Source organism: Saccopteryx leptura, chromosome 11 (genome assembly GCF_036850995.1).
Source record: "Saccopteryx leptura isolate mSacLep1 chromosome 11, mSacLep1_pri_phased_curated, whole genome shotgun sequence".
Lineage (NCBI taxonomy): Eukaryota > Metazoa > Chordata > Mammalia > Chiroptera > Emballonuridae > Saccopteryx > Saccopteryx leptura.
In genome coordinates this window covers 12,959,965-12,981,654 of record NC_089513.1, presented here as the reverse complement: position 1 = coordinate 12,981,654, position 21,690 = coordinate 12,959,965, and the positions used below count along the sequence as shown (strand labels likewise).

The 21,690-nt window shown below is 46.9% G+C and overlaps 1 protein-coding gene across 1 annotated transcript; it reads left to right on the top strand.

The window, feature by feature from the left end:
- Positions 1-6,572: 6,572 nt before the first annotated feature.
- GRP (gastrin releasing peptide) lies at positions 6,573-18,302 on the top strand. The gene is made up of 3 exons (XM_066352812.1): positions 6,573-6,858; positions 12,051-12,297; positions 18,059-18,302. Exons 1-2 carry the CDS (start codon positions 6,720-6,722, stop codon positions 12,260-12,262), a joined length of 351 nt encoding a protein of 116 aa, XP_066208909.1. The 5' UTR covers positions 6,573-6,719; the 3' UTR covers positions 12,263-12,297; positions 18,059-18,302.
- The last annotated feature ends 3,388 nt before the right edge of the window (positions 18,303-21,690 follow it).

Below are 21,690 nucleotides of genomic sequence, written 5' to 3'. Positions count from 1 at the left end.
CTTAGACAGATGTTTGTCTTAAAATAGTATTTATTTTTACTTTTCTGTGCATATAAATACTTAAAACATTTTCAAACCTGCAGAACGTATCTCGTTCGTAACCTGGGGGCTGCCTGCAATTTTTTTCCTTAAGAACTCACCAGTGGACTCGGTTGCAGCTTTGCCTGGCTCGAGGCCAGAGACCACAGCCGGCCGAGAGAAGTCAGCTGGCTGGGGGTGGGGGTGCTGGTTTGGAGATAACCAAGCCTCCCATTTGTGCACTCAGCACTTCATCGCATAGAGTCTATACCGAGGTTTCACATGCATGGTCTTTTACAATTTTTGTCCTTACAAACATCCCAGGCAAGATAAGGAATACAGCCTCTTCTAAGGGTAGGTCCTTAGAAGAAAGAGCCAGAATTGCCCAGGCCCAGAACTGTGGCAACCCCATCACCTGCTCCACTCTGGCCCTCACCTGTATGCTACCTGAGGGGTGGGGTAACATCTGGAGCCTCCCCAGCCTCCCAGGCAGGGTTGACCTGGAGCAGGCAGCTGCTTGTACAGTGGCATAGGCATATACCTATGGAAAGTTCTAGAAAATAGTGCCCCTTACTCACTAGGTCCCTTTGACAGAAACTCAGCTCCCTCTGGGGGTGACCCATGAAAGTGGTTCCTTTGCGGTCAGACTCAGCTCCTTCTCACTTTCTCTACTTTAAGGGGGACATAGTTACAGCGGAGGGGGTTCAGTGCAGTCAGGATAGGGAGGGATGGAGCCATCGGTGCCCCTGAGGAAGTGCTGACGAGACAGGAAACACCTGGTGCAGAGAAGATTCAGAGAGAGTGTGACAGTGTCTGTAAACACTGTGGGAGCATCTGAAGCACCAGAGAGCAGAGTAGGACCACATGTTGGGGGAAGCTAGAGAGACACATTTAGGTTCAATGTAAGGAGGAGTTTTCGAATGTGAATGTTCTCCTAAGATAAGAACGAGGAGTTCTCCAGCACCGGGTGTATTCAAGTGTGGACACAAGGAGATCTGGGCAAGGAAGTGGCTAAAGGAGGATGAGCAGTTAGGTTAGACCAGAGGTTTTCAAGTGGGGCTGATTCCAAGAGGATATTGGCAATGTCTGCAGACATTTGAGTTGTCACAGCGGAGGAGAGGCTATTAGCATCTATTGGGTAGAGGCCAAGGATTTTGGTAAACACCTTAAAATGTCCAGGAAAGACCTGCACAACAAAAAATTATCCAGCCCAAAATAAATAGTGCCCAGATTGAGATGCCCTGGAGAAGGTGAACTGTAAGTCTAGAGTCTTGCCCCTCTCATCTGTCCACTCGTTCAGGAGACCTCAAAAGGCAACTGGTAAAATGCCAGTGATATCCAGATTTCAAGGAGGATTGTGCAGCAGAATATTCAAGTACACAAATCTCAGAAATACATTTTCAGTTTCAGACATCGTGGGCTCTATTTTGGGACTCCGGCCATCCTTATTGTAGCCAGAACCATGAGGCTGTTATTCTCCAAAAAGCAAATGTATGGGTTCCCACCACGTCCACCTACTGCCACAGATAATTTGGAAGCGAATGCACATGTCTAGAGGCAGGGTGGGGTGGCGCTGGGGGGAGAACAGCTGAAAACATGCAGAGGAATCCACAGAGAGATTTCACCCAAGGGTCTCAACAAATCATCCCTGATTCATTTAAATATACTTCTCATGCCTTCTGGGGAATGAAACGTGCCAACTCCCAGAAGAACTTCATTTCATCAGAGTCACCATACTCAGAGCCCGAGGATCAGATAGATCTGAGGTCCTCTCTGGGCTCTGCCTATTGCCATCTGGGCATCGGGTAAGTTATCCAACCTATCTGAGCCTCAGTTTTCTCACTTATAAAATGGGACAAATCCTATCTCCTTCACAGGACAGCTGGGAAGATCCCACAAGCAAAAGTAGGTATGGCCTATTTCACAGTAAAAAGTCCAACTGGAACTCCAGGGGACAAATAAAAACCGCCCTTCATGATGAAGTGTCTGGTGAATCACTGAGGGAAAGAAAACAGCACAAATCATAGGCTACCCGGCACAAAATGACGTGTGCCCGAGGAGGCGGGCAGAGGGCCATTGCGCATGAGGGAGACATGCGGGTGCCCTCCCCGCCCACTTCCTTCAAGGCAGTGGTCCCCAACCTTTTTTGGGCCATGGACCAGTTTAATGTCAGAAAATATTTTCACGGACCGGCCTTTAGGGTGGGACGGATAAATGCACAAAATAAAATTATGCGACCGGCATAAAAACTGTGGTATTTTTAATTATAATTGTTGAACTAGGACTCAAGAATGAGTCTTAGACAGATGTAACAGAGGAAATCTGGTCATTTTTTAAAAATAAAATATTGTTCAGACTTAAATATAAATAAAACAGAAATAATGTAAGTTATTTATTTTTTCCCTGCAGACCGATACCAAATGGCCCATGGACCAGTACTGGTCCGTGGCCCGCGGGTTGGGGACCACGGCTAAGGGAACACTGCCCTACCCAGTCCCTGTGATGTGGACATGCTGCATTTGTCACCGCATGTTCCTAGCAGCCGACAAGAGTGGATGGGACATTCTGGACTCACTTATCCATGAGCTGTTGAGAAACCTCTAACCTGTGTGACTGGGTCAGTCAAGTTTCTGTCTCGGACATCAGAATCAGACACGTAGAGGTGGAGGCAGTTTCAGCAGAGGCAGGAGACAGGAAGGCCTGTCAGTAGTTGTCCCCTCAGGGCACAGTGGCCTCATAGCTGCTGAAGTTGTGTGGGAAGGAAAACTCAAGGGTGGGCCTGGAAGCCAGTCATCCGTGGAGCAAAGAGTGGAGCAGACAGGACAGGAGGAAGTATTCTTTATGGGAGCCCAGACAAACCACACCATCTTGTCTTTGAATTTCCTGAAATTCCCATTGTGTTTTTACAACAAATCCCACTTGTTTGAGTTAGCTTAAGTAGTCCCTCTTCCCAGCACACAAATGGGCCTGATTAGACCAGACCTCCCAAGCTTTTGGGGAAACACCCTTAAAATCACATCACAGAGTCCTGCTCTGGGGGAGAGATAAGATATAAACTGACTTGAATTCTTTATTATTTATTTTGTATTTTTCTGAAGTGAGAAGTGGGGAGGCAGAGACAGACTCCCACATGTGCCCGACTGGGATCCACCCAGTAAGCCCACTAGGGGGCGATGCTCTGCCCATCTGGGGTGTTGCTCCATTGCAACTGGAGCCATTCTAGCACCTGAGGCGAAGGCCATGGAGCCATCCTCAGCGCCCAGGTCAACTTTGCTCCAGTGGAGCCTTGGCTGTGGGGAGGGAAGAGAGAGATAGAGAGGAAGGAGAGGGGGAAGGGTGGAGAAGCAGATGGGCACTTTCCTGTGTGCCCTGGCTGGGAATTGAACTGGGGACTTCCACACACTGGGCTGACACTCTCCCACTGAGCCACCGGCCAGGCCTCTGAATTTTTTAAAGTCTTTTATTCATTTTTTAGAGAGGAGAGAGAGAGAGAAGGGAGGAGGAGCAGGAAGCATCCACTCCCATGTGTGTCTTGACCAGGCAAGCCCAGAGTTATGAACCAGCAACCTCAGCATTCCAGGTTGATGCTTCATCCACTGTGCCACCACAGGCCAGGCCTGAATTCTTTATACATCTAAAATGATATATATCTCATGGCTTGTGGAGTTAGCAAGCCCGTGGGGGAAGTAGCCATGGAATTTCCTGGAAAATGCCACCCGGGAGTGGAGAGAAGAGCCCGTGGGTGTGGTCCTGGAAGTTTCCCAGGGGAATGCCACACCAAAGAGGAATAATCACCACCCTGTCGGCCAGATCCTGTTGCTGGCGTCACTCTTTGTAGCTACGTTCTCTCTGCTCTGTGCGCTGAGCTAGATGGAAGAATTGGTCCTTGTTACCTGTGACTGTGTGGCTGAGTTTTTACCACTGAAATATGAGCAGAAGAGATACATGCTCCATTTGAGCTGGTAGATCACATCCCCTACCTGGCAGCTGCCACCGTGGCCATGCGGGCAGAGACAGCACACTAGGGCAGTGCTAATTAAGTGTGGTCCATGCATCAGCTGCTCAGTCTCAAACCTCCTGGTCCTCATCCACATTGTCTAGTTCAGCTGATGTTTGTTTCCATGGTAAAGTGTTCTCGATGGAGGATGTGGTGCATTGACTTACATTCTGGGGCCAGCACCCTATCTTCTCAAGGGGCAGCCCATTCAGGAGCACCCCCCCCCCGGAATAGAAGAGGCACAAGAACGAGCAGGGAATGAACACTGGTTCCTGAATATTCGTGTGGGATGGAGTTGCCTGCCAGCCACACACATTCTCCCTGAACCACGATAAAAAGAGAAACAAATCTCTCTTTTGCATGTGGTGTGGCATTGTGAGGTTTCTTTCTTGTGGCAGTTTAGCTTTTTCCTAAGTTTGGCAGGGCTGGGGTGAAGATTTCAAATGTGGTATGAGAGGATTTCCAGCTAAGATCTATTGGGGCTCATTCAATACTACCTGAATCAAACATGCATTGGTTTCTTTCTTCTAACTGGTAACAACTCATTGTCTGGTCTGGTTAGGAGACAGGACAGTGCATCCATTCACATCTACTAAGTTCCTTCTCTGAGCCTAGGACTGGGCCAGGCACTGTGGCTGCAGCCCTGAGCAATACTGATATAGTCACAGCCCTTCTGGAGTGCCAAATCTGGTCACAGGGCTATGCCTGAGTCTGTGTGCAGGAAGCCTGTGGGCTGGGCTGCTTGCAGAGAGAGCTGAGGTGAATGCAGGGACCCAAGGGTCTCCGGGCCGGCCGGACACACAAACATGGTGGGCTGCCCGAATGAGCAGAACAGTTGTGTTTTCTGTAGCCTGGTTCCCCAGTGGTTTTTCCTCAGTCCTGTGGGAGAGAAATTTCATTTAAAGATTCTAAAATAACTTTCATGAAACGAAGGAGATAGGACATTTTCTACAACTTTATCTGGAGAGACATGAGTTTAACACTCCTCCGAAGACCCAGGGCTGTGGAAGGCAGTTAGAGCTGAGCATTTCTGGTCTGAGCTCTTGATTCATCAGATCTCTCTGAGCGCTGCTCTGATCCGGGCTCTCTGTAGGCACACAGAGAGTCTGCATGGAGTCGCTGTGTTCCAGCAAGCTCACGGCCCAGTGGGAGGCAGCGAGCCCACGGACGGTCACCTGACAGCAGTACCTCTGTGTACCAGCCTGCAGAGGCCAGGCACCAGCTGTGGAGGCTGGATCTCGGGAGCATGGAGCCCAGGCTGCTTGTGGACTTCTTCTCGATTTGCACTTGGGCCATTCCCTCAAGATATTAGTACTGTATTTCCTTGGCTACTCATAGTCATTTTGAAATTAGCTTTTTAAAAAAATCTTTTAGACAGACACACACATGGACATGCTCTCCCAAGCCCAAAAATATTGTCACACAGTGTGCACACATAACCCTCTACGAATGACACAAATGCATAGAATCACCAGAAAATTCTGAGAAAATTGTACAATTTTAATTTAATCGGTATCAACCCCAGTACTGACGTGCAGTACCAGAGACCCACCAGCAACACACTTCACCGGGACTGGTGAGGAATAGGCCTGCAGGAATCACATACACACCCCCACCTCTGGCAGCCTGAGGCCCACAGCCTCCTACCAGCTTCTGTTCCCTGTGGCATTGCTATGGTGCCCATTGCCTTGGTATCCATGGCACTGGGAACCCAGGAAAGTGGGCCTGGGACCGTCCTTTACCTCGGAAGGCAGAAGGAGCAGAGGAAAGTTGGGCAGCTCCCGAGAGGTGTGTGAATAGCAGTTTGGGGGCAGTCTGAGCTTTCTGGTGGAGGCGGCCTGGGGAATTTGGCATAGACGCTTCATTTATTATATAGCAGCAGTAAGTTTGTGCAAGGAGCCAGGTGTGTAATACAACTATTATTGTTAGCTCTGTTCACAGAGCAGATTCTTCCTGTCTCATCCTCCATCTCACCGTTCCAGCGGACAGGGGCGCCCTGAAAACCTGGCTGGATGAAGGTATTGCTGCTGGTAATGTTGCAGCTGTGGCGGTGGGGAGGGCAGACGGGGTCAGGCGGTCTGCAGGCTGGGACCGCGAGGAGGGAGGTGGTCTCCGGGCTGGAAAAGGTCTGAGAATCGGAAGTCCTTGTAATCCCGGTTCCAACCTCCTTCCAGCAAAACCGAACCTAAAACAATTAATCGTTTGTGCTCGTCCCTCTGCACCCCCAGCCACTGGGACCGGACCTCGAGGTCACTGCTGCCCCTAGCAGGATCGGAGAGGCACCCGGCTAAGGATGGGGAGGACGGACTTTCTCTACATTGTGCTGGAGTGAAAGCGTCGAAGGTGGGAAGAATTAATCCAATGAGGGGAAGGCGGATGGGACTACGAGGGAAAGAAAAGGAGGGAGACAATGTACACTCAGCCTTTTTATTACCCAGCGGGAAGATGGATGATTTTCCGGGACTGTTGTCCAGGCGCACCTGCTCTCTATAGGGAGACGTCAGAGCGCTCCGGCCCGCGGTGGAGGAGCCCCCCGCCCCCCCGCCCAGGCTCCCGTATAAAGTCGGGGCCTGACGGAGGCTGCAGCAGTGGCGCGGGAGGCGGCGGAGCTCCTCCGAGGTCCTGGTCCTGCGGTCGCTCCTTGGCGGGGAGAGCGCTCTCCGCCCAGCCTCGCCGCGCGCTCCAAGGGCTTCCCGTCGGGACCATGCGCGGCCTCGAGCTGCCGCTCCTCCTGCTGGCGCTGGTCCTCTGCCAGGCGCCCCGGGGACCCGCCGCCCCGGTGCCGGCGGCCGAAGAGACCCTGCTGGCCAGGATGTACCCGCGCGGCAACCACTGGGCAGTGGGTGAGTGTCTGGCGCGCATTAGTCCTTGGTGGGACCAGCCAGCGCCGGGGGCCGTCTCCGCATTTCCCAGCGTTTCTGGGGCCCGGCTTTGGGGGCTGGGTTTGTTCCGACCTTTCTACCTAAACACCAACCCCGTTCTCCCAAAATTCCACCCCACCCTTCCCCATCCTGAGAAGCCGTCGGTCCATCAGCAACCGCGGGCTGGTCCCTTGGTCTTCCCTTTTTCCCAGGGCGCCCGAGCTAGCGCGCGGCTCTCCAAAACACCCCACCCTACGCGAAGGTGATCTTCCCTCCGCACCTACCCAAACACCTCCTTTTACCCAGTGCGATTCTCTCCCTGAACAACTTTGGGAAGCCCGGTCCCCGAGCACGTCTGGGAGCGCTGGTCCAGCCCGGCGGCCTCGACTCCGACCTGCGTGAATCCAAGCGTCCTCTAGCGCGGGGCAAAGCCGCACGCCGGTCGAGCAGCCAGGGCGCGTGCGTCCTCCCTGGGTTTTAAACCTGTTCAGTGAGCAGTGCCTGAATCCGATCTCTGTGTCTCTGCTGAATTTTCTCAGTCCTTCTGCTTCTGTGATTGTTTCCCCTGCCCTCCTGCCCAGCCTTCCTTCTTTCCACCAAGCAAGAGCGCCTGCTATCCACGCTGACCCTGGGCTTTCTCTCTCCTGCCTCCCGCTTTTCTCACCTCTCTGGATCTGCGACCCCAACCCTCTTTCCTAAATCCTTTGCCTTTTCCTCTGCCAACAAGTGCTGCTGTCCAGGCACCGGCTTGGACGTTCGCTTGTCTCGGCCCGGGGACCCCCAGCGGCGAGGGCCAGGTTGCGCAACCACGGCTTTCCCTTCACTGGGCGGCAGGTAACAGTTCTGAAGCCTCGCGCTCACCCGGTGTCACCGCAGGGCTCTCCGCCACACGAAGCACAGCGTCTGGCAAGGGCAGAGCGCCCAACTTCCTCAGAAACCTCCCCATAGAGCCACCTACAGCAGCCCCAACATGTCCTGGGAAGATGGTCTTCCCTAAAGAGATTTAAGTGGTGGTTGTTGGTGGTGTTTGTGTTTGTTTTTATTTCCTTAGTCATCCACTGAGGCGTGGGGGAGGGGGTATTGGAAAGATACTCGCTAATTCATATATAGCAGACAAATCTCAAATCTCTGTGTGGGGATGAGGATGAACTCATGGAAAGGAGTGAGGCTGAAACTGCCACTTTCTCACATGTCCGTGTTGTGTATGCTTCTGCCAGAGAATTGGAGAGCCCCTGATCGCAGCAGAGTGGTTTTCTCCTGTTGCGGAAAGAGCCGTGTGCCAAGCCTGGCAACCTCGGGGGTGAAAGCATTTATGATCTCTAAGGGGCAGGGAATCCCGGAATCTGGTATGGAGAGGAGAGGTTGGGATGAGTGAAGATTAAAAATTAGAAAAAGAAAAAAAGTAAGAAGAAAAACACCATGTCCTCAAGAGGACACCAAGAAAGGGTTAAAGCCAAACTTGATACTTTTAACCTGATACTCAACGGGGTTTCTGGGAGCTTTGAGTGAGTGGTCATTGTCCAGGCCAGCCACCAGCTGGTGGGCTGGGAAAGTGAAATGAAACTTCCGGGTTTCCAGCCTTCCTTTGCGTGTCTACACTTCTTGTACTACAAAGGCTTATTAGGTAACCCTCGCAGGCCAAGAGGGGGACAAGAGAGTTAGTTAGCTGGGAAGCCAAAGCCATGTTATTTCTGGTACAAGCCAACCCTGATTGTTTGTTCCAGAGCACATCTGTCCCCAAGTATGTGGGGTGCCTGGCATTCAAACCTTCTGTGGTGGTGCTTGGGTATCCCTAACCCAGAAACATACGAACCAGCGGCAACATTAAATTACCTTATTGCTCTCAAACACGTTCTTTTTCCTTTTTCTCCCTTGGCTGGCTGTGCAGAGCTGAGGAAGAGTAAAGGAAAGGAAGCAGGAGGCGGAGAAACTCACTTTTGGGTCTAAAATGACATTGTGGCCCAGCACAGGTTGGCTTTGGATGGGCGTGCCCTCTGAGGGAATGTGAGCCTTCACCAGCATGAGTGGTGTTCGATTAAATTTAGCTTGCCACTCTCCTCCAGAAATACCTGTTGTCCTCAGTCACTGAGGGCATGCTGTTTGGTGTTAATTATATCACACTGAAGCTATGTTCACTGTCCTCGAGGCAGCGGTCCGCACAGATCTGAAGATTTGTTAAATGAATTGCTTCTCCCAGTTGAGAAAAGTATGGTGCGGCAACAGAATACAAGCTATCCAATTGAAAACTTAAATTTTCATCTGGCTTGAAGTTCTGGGGAATGTTTTTTTGTGACAAGAGAGGTCAGTACCAACACTGGTGGTGGCTCTAACTTTGATGGGAGGTGTGCTCTTGAATTCTGAACACCTGTGTCCAGCTACAGACTGGCTTGACATTGTCACGCTGCTACCCCAAACTGTGAAATACAATGTAAGTAGCTGACCAGAAAAAACAAGCTTCTGGAAGTACTTGGCACTTTGTCTTAACTCAGGTCATTCCTGAGTTAGGGTTATCTTCAAGTTTCAAGTTCAAGAAAATTCATTTATGTTTCAAATCTGCCATTTTTAGTGGTATTTTTTTAAGTGATAAAAAAGGACCAAAGCTTCCCCCCTCCCCAGACACGCTTTTATTTTTTTTCAAGTGCCTGTCTTTTGTCTATGCTGTGATAGATCTCCATTATTATGATATGGACAGATAACAAAAGATGATGGAAGAAGAGGTGGAAGGACGTATAGCATCCATGTTGCCATGGAGATGATCATTTGGCTGACAGGTGCCCACTCACCAGGGAAATAGGACCCCAGGATATTATAGATGGCGCCTTCTTTAATGACCAGCCTATGGATCTGGTTGTAGGAGCCTGAACACGACCCACCCACCAAATATGCAAATATTAAAAAATTTTTTAAAAAGTCACAAGGATCTATGTTAAATCAATCATAGAATGGTTTTTAGAAAAATTCACAAATTATTCAGGCACGACAAAAAGGAAGTTTTTATTTGTACAAACAGCTCTGTTGTCCCTCAGTTTCATTGGCAATCATGCCCTTCTCCTTTACAGCATTCTAACAAGATGACAGCAGATGATGGACAGCAAGAGTGGCCTAGGACACTATGGGGAGCCTCAGGTTCTAATCCTGCTTGCCTACCATCATGATTCAATTTTCTCCATACAAACAAAGCCAAATGCCTTGTTCCTTCCTGGGAAGTGGTCCAACATAATCACTGTTACGGCTAAATGCAAGGTTGTTTCGTGGCTATTTGGGCACTGAGGTGACCAAGGAGATAGTGAGGAACCATTCAGGATTCTTTCACTTGGGACAGTGTCCTCCATAGGGTCTTGAAATTGTGTGAAGTGTCATAAGTTATTTGAAAAGTGCTCACCCTGCTATGCAGTTAAACCCATTTTAAGGCTCCCCAATAGAGAATTAACTTTCTGAGTCACATAATGAGTCATGCTATACAGATATATGATCCCTACCATAAAAAAATAATTTTGGAAAACCTTTTCGGACCTTATCCTTAAAAGACTTTAAAAGCAGCATAATATTGTAGAGTCTAGTCTGCAAGCTAATTTTAATCCTAGAATCCTTGCTCATATGGGTGTGACCTTTGGCAAGTCTCATTTTCATCAGACTCACTACAGCAGGGGTCCCCAAACTTTTTATACAGGGGGCCAGTTCACTGTCCCTCAGACCATTGGAGGGCTGGACTATAAAAAAAAAACTAGGAACAAATCCCTATGCACACTGCACATATCTTATTTTAAAGTAAAAAAACCAAAACGGGAACAAATACAATATTTAAAATAAAGAACAAGTAAATTTAAATCAACAAACTGACCAGTATTTCCATGGGAACTAGGCTCCTCTCACTGACCACCAGTGAAAGAGGTGCCCCTTCCAGAAGTGCGGCGGGGGCCTGATAAATGGCTTCAGGGGGCCGCATGTGGCCCGCGGGCCGTAGTTTGGGGACCCCTGCACTACAGGGTGGGTCAAATGACATGATCTGCATTGAAACATCCTGTAAACAGTACAGGGCAATACGTACACCAGCAAGGAAGTCGTGCTGAGGGCTTCTATTGGTGGAGGAAGCTGCCAGGAAGGGGTCCTCTCTCTATTTTGTGTGACTGAGGTCTGTCAAATGTTATTCCCATGGTGTTGGCCTTAAATACTTCTCATGCCAGTCAGATTGGAGCCACAGAGAACTGTTACCTTGTGAGCTTCAAATCAAAGCACTATAGTTTTATTAATAGTAGAAATATGAGAGTACTGTAAAAGCTGATTACAGAGAGATGGGAAAAATCAAATGAAGACAGTAGATAGGGTAATGTGAGAATATTTAAGCCATGGGCCAACATTTTGTACTCCCTACCTGGTTTGACTCCATAGCTGTCCCCACTTGCACACGCTGGTTTCCCTGTTTCTCCTGCGATAGCCCTCTGCACAGCAACGTCTATTACTTTACATGGCAGGTGCAAGTTGTAGACATCGGAGGAAAATTCCGCATTGATGTGGCTGGGAAACATTGGTCAGGGCTTGTTTTCAATTGGTTTTTCATTACATGCCTTAAACTGTAATTTCTAGGTAACGCTTCCTAGATTCAATCTGGGCTAAATTCTGAGAAAGTCTAAATGAAAAATTCCTTTGGTACATTTGTATTACAGATAAGAGATAAGCAATGCCTTTCTTTTTTTAATCACACAGAGAAAAGCATAGAGACTTTTCTTTTCAGCAGCAGCTTTGACTTGGCTGAGGGAGGTGTTTAAATCCCACCATTCGGTTGGGAGTGGAACTCAGGGCATGCAGAATTGGTGATAGAATTTCAGATATGGAAGCTTCCTTAGATTTCATCTAGTCTAGCCTGTTCATTCTATATTTCAGAAATTGGAGACGGGATGCTAAATGACTTGACAGAAGTCGTGTAGCTCATTAGCGGAGGGGCTGGGACCAAGCCCAGGGCTCCAGAGTTGCAGGTCCGGCTCATTTCTGTCTGGCTCATTTTGCATTTTAGACAGAAAGCAAAGCCAGTCATTTATGAACTAACTCTTAATAATAAATGCAATTTATTCAGCATTTAAGAGGAATCAGCGCAAACATAACGGGGGTTCTTTTAAATATCTCGTTTCCTCCATTCCTCTGGGTGGCATTCTGTTTTTGTTTTTGTTTTTTTATAGGGCACTTAATGGGGAAGAAGAGCACAGGAGAGTCCCCGGATGTCTACGAGGAAGGGAGCCGGAAACACCACCTGCACGGGGAGTATGTTCTGTGGGAAGAAGCTGCAAAAAATTTGCTAAGCCTCATGGAAGGAAAGGGGACCAGAAGCCATCAGTCACCTCCACGGGGCGCCTCCGGGGATTCTCCGGTCTACTTGGGATTCCGAGGATAGCAGCAACCCTACAGATGTAGGTTCCAGACTCTGAGGTATGACACACCTCCTGGGGAAGTGGGGGTGGGTATGGGAGGTGATGGGGAGAGTTGGGAGGAGGGGAGGGTCCAGAAGGCAAGAATAAAGTTGTTTATGATGCAAGCCTTTACCGCCACTGCATTGGTCCACAACGCCAGTACATGCTAAGAAAATTACCATATTTTTCACTCCATAAGACGCACCTGACTATAAGACACACCTAGGGTTTTAGGGAGGAAAATAAGAAAAAAAATATTCTGAACCAAATGGTGTGCTAAAATATTTAATAAAATACCATATTTTTCGCTCCATAAGACGCACAGGCATTTTCCCCTCCACTTTTGGGGGGGAAATGCGTCTTATGAAGCGAAAATATGGTAGAAGACAGTTGTCATGCCATCTTTGCTTTTCAATATAATGGATCATTTTTCCTCTTAGCACATCAAAATGCTGTTGCTTCAAAACTCCAGTTCAGGGGTTCTATTAGCAATTATACATCAATGGGTTTTTTTTAAATCTGCCAGGCCCAACTAGAATATTTGGATAGTGAGACCATATTTGAATAAATCCCTGTGGATCTACAGATAGGGTTTATTTTTGATGGACACTTGGGAAAGGGCCTCTTCATAGATGTTTTTAGAAGAGATCATTTTTGCTTGGGACCTTATATGCAAAAAGAGTAGTTCTTCATTTTTGTTCTAGATTACTAAGTTTGGATTTCATCATACTATTTCAAAACTTGGTGAACCTACCTAAGGGCAACAGATTTGTCCTGTATATGATTTCATGGAGGAGAGGGAAAAACAATTCTACCAAACAGATGTTGTTCAGATATAAGGACATTAAACAAGTTAAAAGAGAAAGTAAACTGTGCAGGATGAAGGTGAGGCAGCTGAAAACGATGTGATTCTCATTCACTGTCAAGAAACTTCCATGAGTTTCACCAGGCGGTGGCACAGTGGATAGAGCATCGGACTGGGATGCAGAGGACCCAGGTTCAAGACCCTGAGGTCACCAGCTTGAGCGCAGGCTCATCTGGTTTGAGCAAAAGCTCACCAGCTTGGACCCAAGGTTGCTGGCTCGAGCAAGGGGTTACTCAGTCTGCTGAAGGCCCACGGTCAAGGCACATATGAGAAAGCAATCAATGAACAACTAAGGTGTCACAATGTGCAATGAAAAACTAATGATTGATGCTTCTTATCTCTTCGTTCCTGTCTGTCCCTGTCTATCCCTCTCTCTGACTCTCTCTCTGTCTCTGTAAAAAAAAAAAAAAAAAAAAAAAAAAAGGAACTTTCATGAAGTTTATATTGAAAGGCAAAAATAATTGAAATACTAGAAATAATAACAGTATCTAATTTCACTGATTATTTCCTATACTCCAAGTATCAGGGGAAGCAGTTTACCTCCATTTTTTTCTGTTATTGCCTAGAACAATCTTAGGAGAAAGATTCTATTATTCTTTCCACTGTAGGGTCTCAGTGAGGAAAACGCACAGTCACACAGTTTTTCGTTGGTGAGAGCAGGATCCCAGGCTGTGCTGTCTGCCCAGACAGTGTGCCATCAGCACAGACCCCTTCCGGGGCATGTTCCACATTGATGGCACGTAGGAAGGGCGCAAGCGCCTTGCTCCTTGCCATGCTGCTTTGCACTCTCAGAGCTTGGGGAGCTGGCTCCTTCACTTTCTTCTGGTGGCTAACTCTTTGATTGACAGCCCCTTTCCAGAGAGCTTCTTCTCTGGAGCGAGGCTTTGTGCTTCACTGCCCTCTGCTCCACTGTGGATTCTTTAGGCTAAACTCAACCTAAAAATTCACTTGTTATATTCATCACTTAGAATGTCTCTGGAAGTCTTTATTCAGAAAGAAAATCTGAATCAAATCAACCAACACCGAAATAAGTAACAACTCCCTAAAAAGCCCCAAGTCATTGATTCTCTTGCCCACACCTGTGTGATAGTTATCACAGGTGTTGGATGACCAGTTCCCTTTTTTTGTGTGTGGACAGCAGGACTCTGAAGGCTCCAGGGATTTGTGATTGATGTCGTCTTCTTCTTCTTCTTTCCTCCTCCTCTCCTTCTCCTCCTCCTCCTCCTCCTCCTCCTCCTCCTCCTCCTCCTCCTCCTTCTTCTTCTTCTTTGAGAGAGAGGCAGGGACAGACAGACAAACACAGAGCTGCTCTGCTATGTGCCCTGACCGGGGACTCAAACTGGCAACCACTGTGCTGGGACTACACTCCAACCTACTGAGCTATTCGACAAGGGCTTAGTTTTTTTCTTTCTTTTTCTTTTTTTTAAATTTTCAGAGAGACAAAGAGAGGAAGGGAGAGAGAGGGGAGAGGGAAGGGAAGCATTTATTTGTTGTTCCACTCAGTTGTGTGCTCATTGGTTGCCTCCCGCATGTGCCCTGACCGGGAATCGAACCCACAAGTTCGATGCTCTTAACAGACTGAGCTAACTGGCCAGGGCTGTGATTGACTTCTTAGATCCCAGTAGGCCAGGCCTTTTCCTGGTCAAGTGCTTTGTGGGACAGCCCATGGATGGATAGCGAACAGCAGTGCCTTCTCTTTTGTCTGAATAACACCAGTCACCACCACAAAGCCCTCCAAGGTATTTTACAAACACTGACATAGACTTAACATTCATAGCTCCTTCAAAAACACACACCCATCATGGCATTAATCTAGAGAGCAGTTTACCTCCATTTTGTCTGTTAATGCCCAAGCAATCTTAGGAGGAACTTTCAAGAGGATTCTGTTTGTGGCTCTGCATAACTTTGGATTATTACAAAAACTTGACTCCTTCCTCAAGGATGGAAACTTTTCCACCATATTCAGGAGAATATTCTGTAAGCTTGAAGGTGATTACAAAAGGTCTTTGAATGGCAGTAGTGTGGGATGGATTGAGTGGACCGTCACAGAGAGACAATATTTATCAGTATCCAATGTAACCTGAAAAGAAAAGCCATCTTTATATAATCAGTCCTTGCCTTTTCTACTATTTCTTTTTATGCCTCTTTCTTCTTGTTGCAAGTTTAGAAAGCCCATCCTGTTTCAGTTCACCTCAAATAAGTAGCTAGTTCAAACATCGGTACCATTTTTTTGAATATATTTCCTGGCAATACGATAAACAAAGTCAACAGTTAGTTTTGTATTTGCATAGACCAAAACAGCTTATCACTCCCCTGGCTTTGGAAATTCCGCTTCAATGAAAGTATGCTGTCATAAAAATTGAGAACATCCAACAATTGCCTTATTCACAAAGAGGGCATACCAAGAAAATAGTTTTTGTTAGAAATCCATATATCTCTTGGTAGTTTAGTAATTTAGCTAGGCATTGCCAGAATTGGCAGCAGTTTTGAGAGGCTGAAGGACTTTTCTTAAAATTGAAAACCATCCACCTATGTTCTCCTCTCCCACTTTAGTAATAAAAAGCCCGTTGCCAACCCTCCCAGAGCAGTAGTTAGAAACGCTGAGCATCTTCCCTTGTTTTGATGACAAAGATACTTAACTCAGAGAAGATCTGTGTAAACGTGCACTGAATCTAGACTACTATATCATGGCAGACAAGCTCCAGAACTTTATGAGCAATTATGGCCAACCGTTTTCAAGGTTAACCTTAATTTTTAACTGTACCCTTCTTACAAAAATGAATGGTTTCTGTAAAAAGAAACTGGGTTAGCCAGCCCCACGGCCTTATCCATAATCCTGCATGTGGCTGTGGCTTGCCTTGAGTTTCAATAAAAGTTGAAGTTGGCCTTTGGGTTTCTCTTGTCACTTGAACCCAGTTCATTGTTCTTTTCAGCCTTAGGTTTTTTCCTCTTATTTGGTGGACAGGAAAGGGACCTGCGAAATGTGTTGTGGAGGCTGTATGGAAAAGAAGGAGATATGCAAGTTTGCCTTTACTTTAAAAAAAAAAAATTATTGATTGATTTTAGAGAAAAAGGAAGAGAGATAGAGAAAGAAACATTGATCTGTTTTTGTATGTGCCCCGACTGGGAATCAAACTGGCAACCCCTACGCTTAGGGATGATGCTCTGATCAACCCATTGAGCTATCTGACCAAGGTAAGTTTGCCCTGACTTTTAAGGGATGGCTCCCAGCGGCTCATCAAATCAGTACAGGAAATAGAAAGATTTTACTTATTAATACGTGAAATTCCATAGGAAGTTCCAAATACAGGGAAAGCAACAGGCAACGAAGAATAACTACAGATCCTTGGGCTGCCCTGACAGTTTCTAGGAAGGAACAAAGGAATGTGTTTCTGCTCACTCAGCTCCTGCCTCCAGCTCCTTGACCTTCCTGGGATGCACAGTTCTTTTCCTTGTAGCTTTATTCCTCTCCCTTAAGCCAAACCACTCCGATTCAATGTTTTCAGCCAATGAGGCAGGACTTCTATGGACCCTTTCCCACACCCTCTGCTGGCCCCTTTTACCACCTGCGGCTCATAATGCCAGATGGATGGCAGCATCTTCATGCAGGTTGGTGATCCTTAATACCCTCCTGGCTCATGGAGGAGAGTAAAGCTAATTGGCTGATGCGCCAGTGGAATCGAACCCCAGGCCCTGGCCTCATCAGCACCTGGCTGAGAAAATTGAGCCACAAAACAGGTATAAGTGGCCCGAGAAGATCAGCAGTTTTTTTGTTAGGAACCAATGGCTAATCTGCATGCCAGGGAACCCGAATTCCCAGAAATATGCTCTTGAAAAGCGTAATAAACTCTAGTCTGGATGAACACTGCTTTCTCGCCTCAGGGGGTAAAGGCTGCTATATGGGAACAAAGAAGTACATATGTTTAAATTATAGCTATTCATTCTTTCTTCAGTCTTAGTTAATTTGAACAGAAGCCTCCGCCACAATAAATTTCGAATCGGCAGCAACGCAAATTAACTTCTCTTCCCAAGTTGCCCATACTACTGTCATGTATAGTCACGAGTTTCTGATGTCTAATTGTGCCATTCGTAAACCAGCTCTGATTTGTGTGTAATGAGGTATTTCCCAAAGAAACCAAGAAAAGAATTCAGATTCCACATTCCCTAACAGTCCCTCTACACAGCTGCTACTTTAGTAACAATTTCATTGTTAACATTAGTCAAACTATACCCAGTTATATCAGCATGCAAGTTAAACTAAAAAACAAACAAAAAACACCAAAGATCTAGTGCAGGGGTCCCCAAACATTTTACACAGGGGGCCAGTTCACAGTCCCTCAGACCATTGGAGGGCCGGACTATAAAAAAAACTATGAACAAATCCCTATGCACACTGCACATATCTTATTTTAAAGTAAAAAAACAAAACAGGAACAAATACAATATTTAAAATAAAGAACAAGTAAATTTAAATCAACAAACTGACCAGTATTTTAATGGGAACTATGCTCCTCTCACTGACCACCAATGAAAGAGGTGCCCCTTCCGGAAGTGCAGCGGGGGCTGGATAAATGGCCTCAGGGGGCCGCATGCAGCCTGCTGGCCGTAGTTTGGGGACCCCTGATCTAGTGTCTCCCAAAGAAAGAGAGAGTTCGTCCCTCTTTCTGGTGCTTAGTCACAATCACCTGGTAGGAAAAGTGAATCACCTGGCGCACTTGTGAAAGCACAGACCCGAGAGGCCTTGCCCACCCCCACGTTGCTAGGAGTTTGTCTTTCTAACTACGTATTTCATGTGATGCTGATGGATGGTTTATTGGGAATGGACTTACTTCAAGTGTTGGGCTATGGCATCACTGACTGCATTAGCTTAACTCTTCCTAATATTATTAAAGCTGCTGATCTCTCTCTGTTCCAGGTTCTCAACGTGAAGGAAGGATCCCCTAGCAGTGACAGCCTCTCTCAAAGAAGCAAAACAAAACCCCGAAGAGACTGCGGCCCGGGCATCGCTTCTCCTGGAGCCTCTGCAAGCTTTCCTTTGTGCAAAGTACTAGTATTTCTTGTATCGTTCAACCTTGACTAAATTCCTGGTTTTCAAGCGGCGTCTTCTGGTTTGAACTTGTTTGCTGTGAATAATTGCCCATAAAGAGTCTTCCAATGAATGCTCTTTGCATCTATGTGTCAGTTACATTTCAGCCCCTGACCTGTTACCCTTCACAATAAAAGCTTAAATGCATTGCCCAAAAAGCAGGTAGTTCTTTCATTTCAATTTCAAATGAGAGGACGGTGTGGCAGAGATGAATAAAACAGCATTGATTGATGAAAGCAGGCTGAATTTTTAGTTCACCCTTCTGAAGGCCACTTCCCAAGCCCTTGTAGTGACTTACAGACTTTCTAGAGGCTGCGGCCAGAAGCTCATACTCTTATCATTTCCATCAGATGGACTAAGCTGAAGGTAGAGGCTGGCGTGACTCATCACTTAATGGTTCCCATTTCTTCACCCCTAACCAGAACCAAATTAGTTTTGCCAATGTTATTGAGATTTTCCTCCTCATAGTCTGATAAACTGAGACTAAGCATTATTATTCCTAAGACTTAAGGAAACGGAAGGTTAGAGAGGTCAAGTGGTTTGCCCAAGGTCACACAGTAGCTGGAACTGGGATTCAAGCACCCAAAGTCACCAGATTTTTCTGTAGCACTTAATAGTTTCTACGTTACCTCATTTTAAACACCCCTTTCAGTATATTTAAGTAGCACCGTTTCTTAAAATTTTCATTTCTGGTCTTGGAGAAGTCATTCCTGCAGCCAGATTTAGTTGGGTCCACGGCAAAAGGAGAAGATGAATTCAAGAGATTCTCTTCCATTTTCAGAGACCGATGGCTGGCAGTTCATAACACTCACCCAGTTTCACTTTTATCATGGCATTCACACGTTAACAAATTTTAAAGCTTCTTGCCATCTGCTTAGATTTCCTTCATGTAGGGAAATCACATTTGAAACAGTAAAGAGAGTTATCTCACTCTTGTTCTGGTTGTCAAAGAACCACATAAGATGCGATGTGTTCTTTCTAATTTCTTCTAAAACTATGTTGATTCACCACTAATAGAGAGCCAGGCCCCGGGGAAATACATAAAATGTGCTTCAGTGTCTTACCCCCTTCCACGTCTGGGACTCTCCCGGGTTTCTTTCCCGAGGACTCAGTCCTGAGCTGTGTCCACGAACGCCTGCCAGGCAGGTAATAAGGGGTAAGCCCTATCAGAAGGACGCGCTCTCCAACGGGGCATGTGCGGTGTGGCGTTTCCAGCAGGGGGAGAAAGGCAGTGCCCCTAAGACAGCGACCCACAGGTTGAGAACCGCTGCCCTAAGATAACCCATCTAGACTGCCTCTTGTCTGGTGGTCACCTGAGAGTAGATGTGATCCTGTGTTTTTGCTGCCATCATTTTTTCCTCCATAGTTCTGACTGAGAAATGTAAACAGCTCACTCAAACCTTCTGACCTTGCAGGGCTCCTAGGTACTGAGCCCAAGTCACGATTAGAATCCCTTTATTGAAGGGCTTTTTTGAACCCTTGTTTGCAAGTGAAGTCCCATCACACTGTGTGTGCCCATTGGGTCAGGCCATTTTTAGCTGCAGAGAACAGGATCAGTCCACCTTGGGTTAAGTAGGAAGGGAACCTTTCTGAGGGCATAGTAGGTAGGGAAGACCAGGGAAAAGATCTCATGGCTGAACTTGCAGCTTCAGTGCCCAAAGCCAGGCCTCTGATTGGGTTGATGAGACATCATTTGCATGAATTTCTACCCCTAACGCATCCCGCACAACTGCCTGGGTTGGCTCAGTCTCTCAAAGCCTCCGTCACTGCCCTACCCTGCCCACAGCGTTATGCCCCCAAAATCCTCTTCCACGCTTAGCTGGCTTCCAAATCAGTCTTCAATGTCTGTGTCTGGTTGCTGGAACCTGGAACACATGCCTATCACTAGCTGTAAGGAAAGCTGGGAGATGTCCTTCTTAAGATTCTACTTTGAAAGGATGGGACTAAAGTTGTGAGACTATCAAAAAGAAGAGGGGCATGTTCAAAAGACGTGATCAGCTACAAATAACAGATGTCCTTTCCCCTTTCACTCCCCCAAAGAATTTCCTCATTGATGACTGCTCATTGCTCTTCCAGAGCACAGTTAATACCCAGTTTGGGATTGTGGGAAATCAGGGCCAGGTGTGCACAGAGAGCAAGAACAGAAGATTGCTTCTAAGAGGTAATAATGTTGAGAAACTCCTGCAGCAAAGCAGGATAATCAGGAGGGATAACCCAGAAGGGAAGAAAGCAATATCGCCTTCAAATTTGTTCTTTAAAAGCAAGCTTTTAAAAAAGTGCTACAGGGTAATTCCACAGTCTTTGCCCTCCGATCAGAGGTTCTGAAACTCACCAACCAGGCTTTCTAAGCAGTGCAGAGTAATTTCAAGCCCACCCACAATGCCCACCTTTCCATTCTTACTGGGGCTATTTGATGGCTCCAGAGCATTGTTACCGAGCTGTAATCTGTAGGGCGTAATGCAGTGGTCCCCAACCTTTTTTGGGCCACAGACCGGTTTAATGTCAGAAAATATTTTCACGGACCGGCCTTTAGGGTGGGATGGATAAAATGTATCACGTGACTAAGACAAGCGTCAAGAGTGAGTCTTAGATGGATGTAACAGAGGGAATCTGGTCATTTTTAAAAAATAAAACATCGTTCAGACTTAAATATAAATAAAACGGAAATAATGTAAGTTATTTATTCTTTCTCTGCGGACCGGTACCAAATGGCTCATGGACCGGTACCGGTCCACAGCCCGGGGGTTGGCGACCACTGGTGTAATGGAAATAAAACGTGGGATTAACATTATTTTTTCTCTTAGCCACAGGCTGCTTTAATCAGACTCTGTGAAATAGCGCTTCAAGGGAAAACCCACAACGATGAACTATTGCCATTCCCAGAGCAGAGGGACCGTGGTCTTCAAGTGCACTGGAAATACTCCTAGCTTCCCCTCTTGGGGCTTCATGTTTTCCAGCTAATCACTTCCTGGGATAAAACACAGAACATCTATTTCCCCCTTGGTTTTCCTTCCACTCCTCTCTGCCTGCATACTTCACATACCAGGTGGCCTAATCTACACAAGAGGCAGGTCTAATCCCAGATGGAGTGAGGGAGACTCCAGGAAGAGCGACAGCGTTGTAGTCCTCCCACTCGGCACTGTGCTCACTCCCTGGGCCCCTCTTCCCCTTCCGTGGCTGTGGTATCACAGTCACAAGACACATGTTCCCTGATATTTGAATTTGCTGTTTTGTTCTTGACATCATTAAATTGTTCTGGGGAACATTCCACTTTTGGCATAGTTGGTGATATTAAACAAGGGGTAAAAATTATCGTGGGTGGTGGTAAAGTGACCATAGACAAGAAACTGAGGCTGCATGGGTTCCCTTTAGGTCACATATCGAGGCATCAAGGTGGAAAAGACAGAAGAGCCAGCCTTTCAGATCAGCCTCCTCCACCTTTGTTCTCTCCTCGAAAAGAC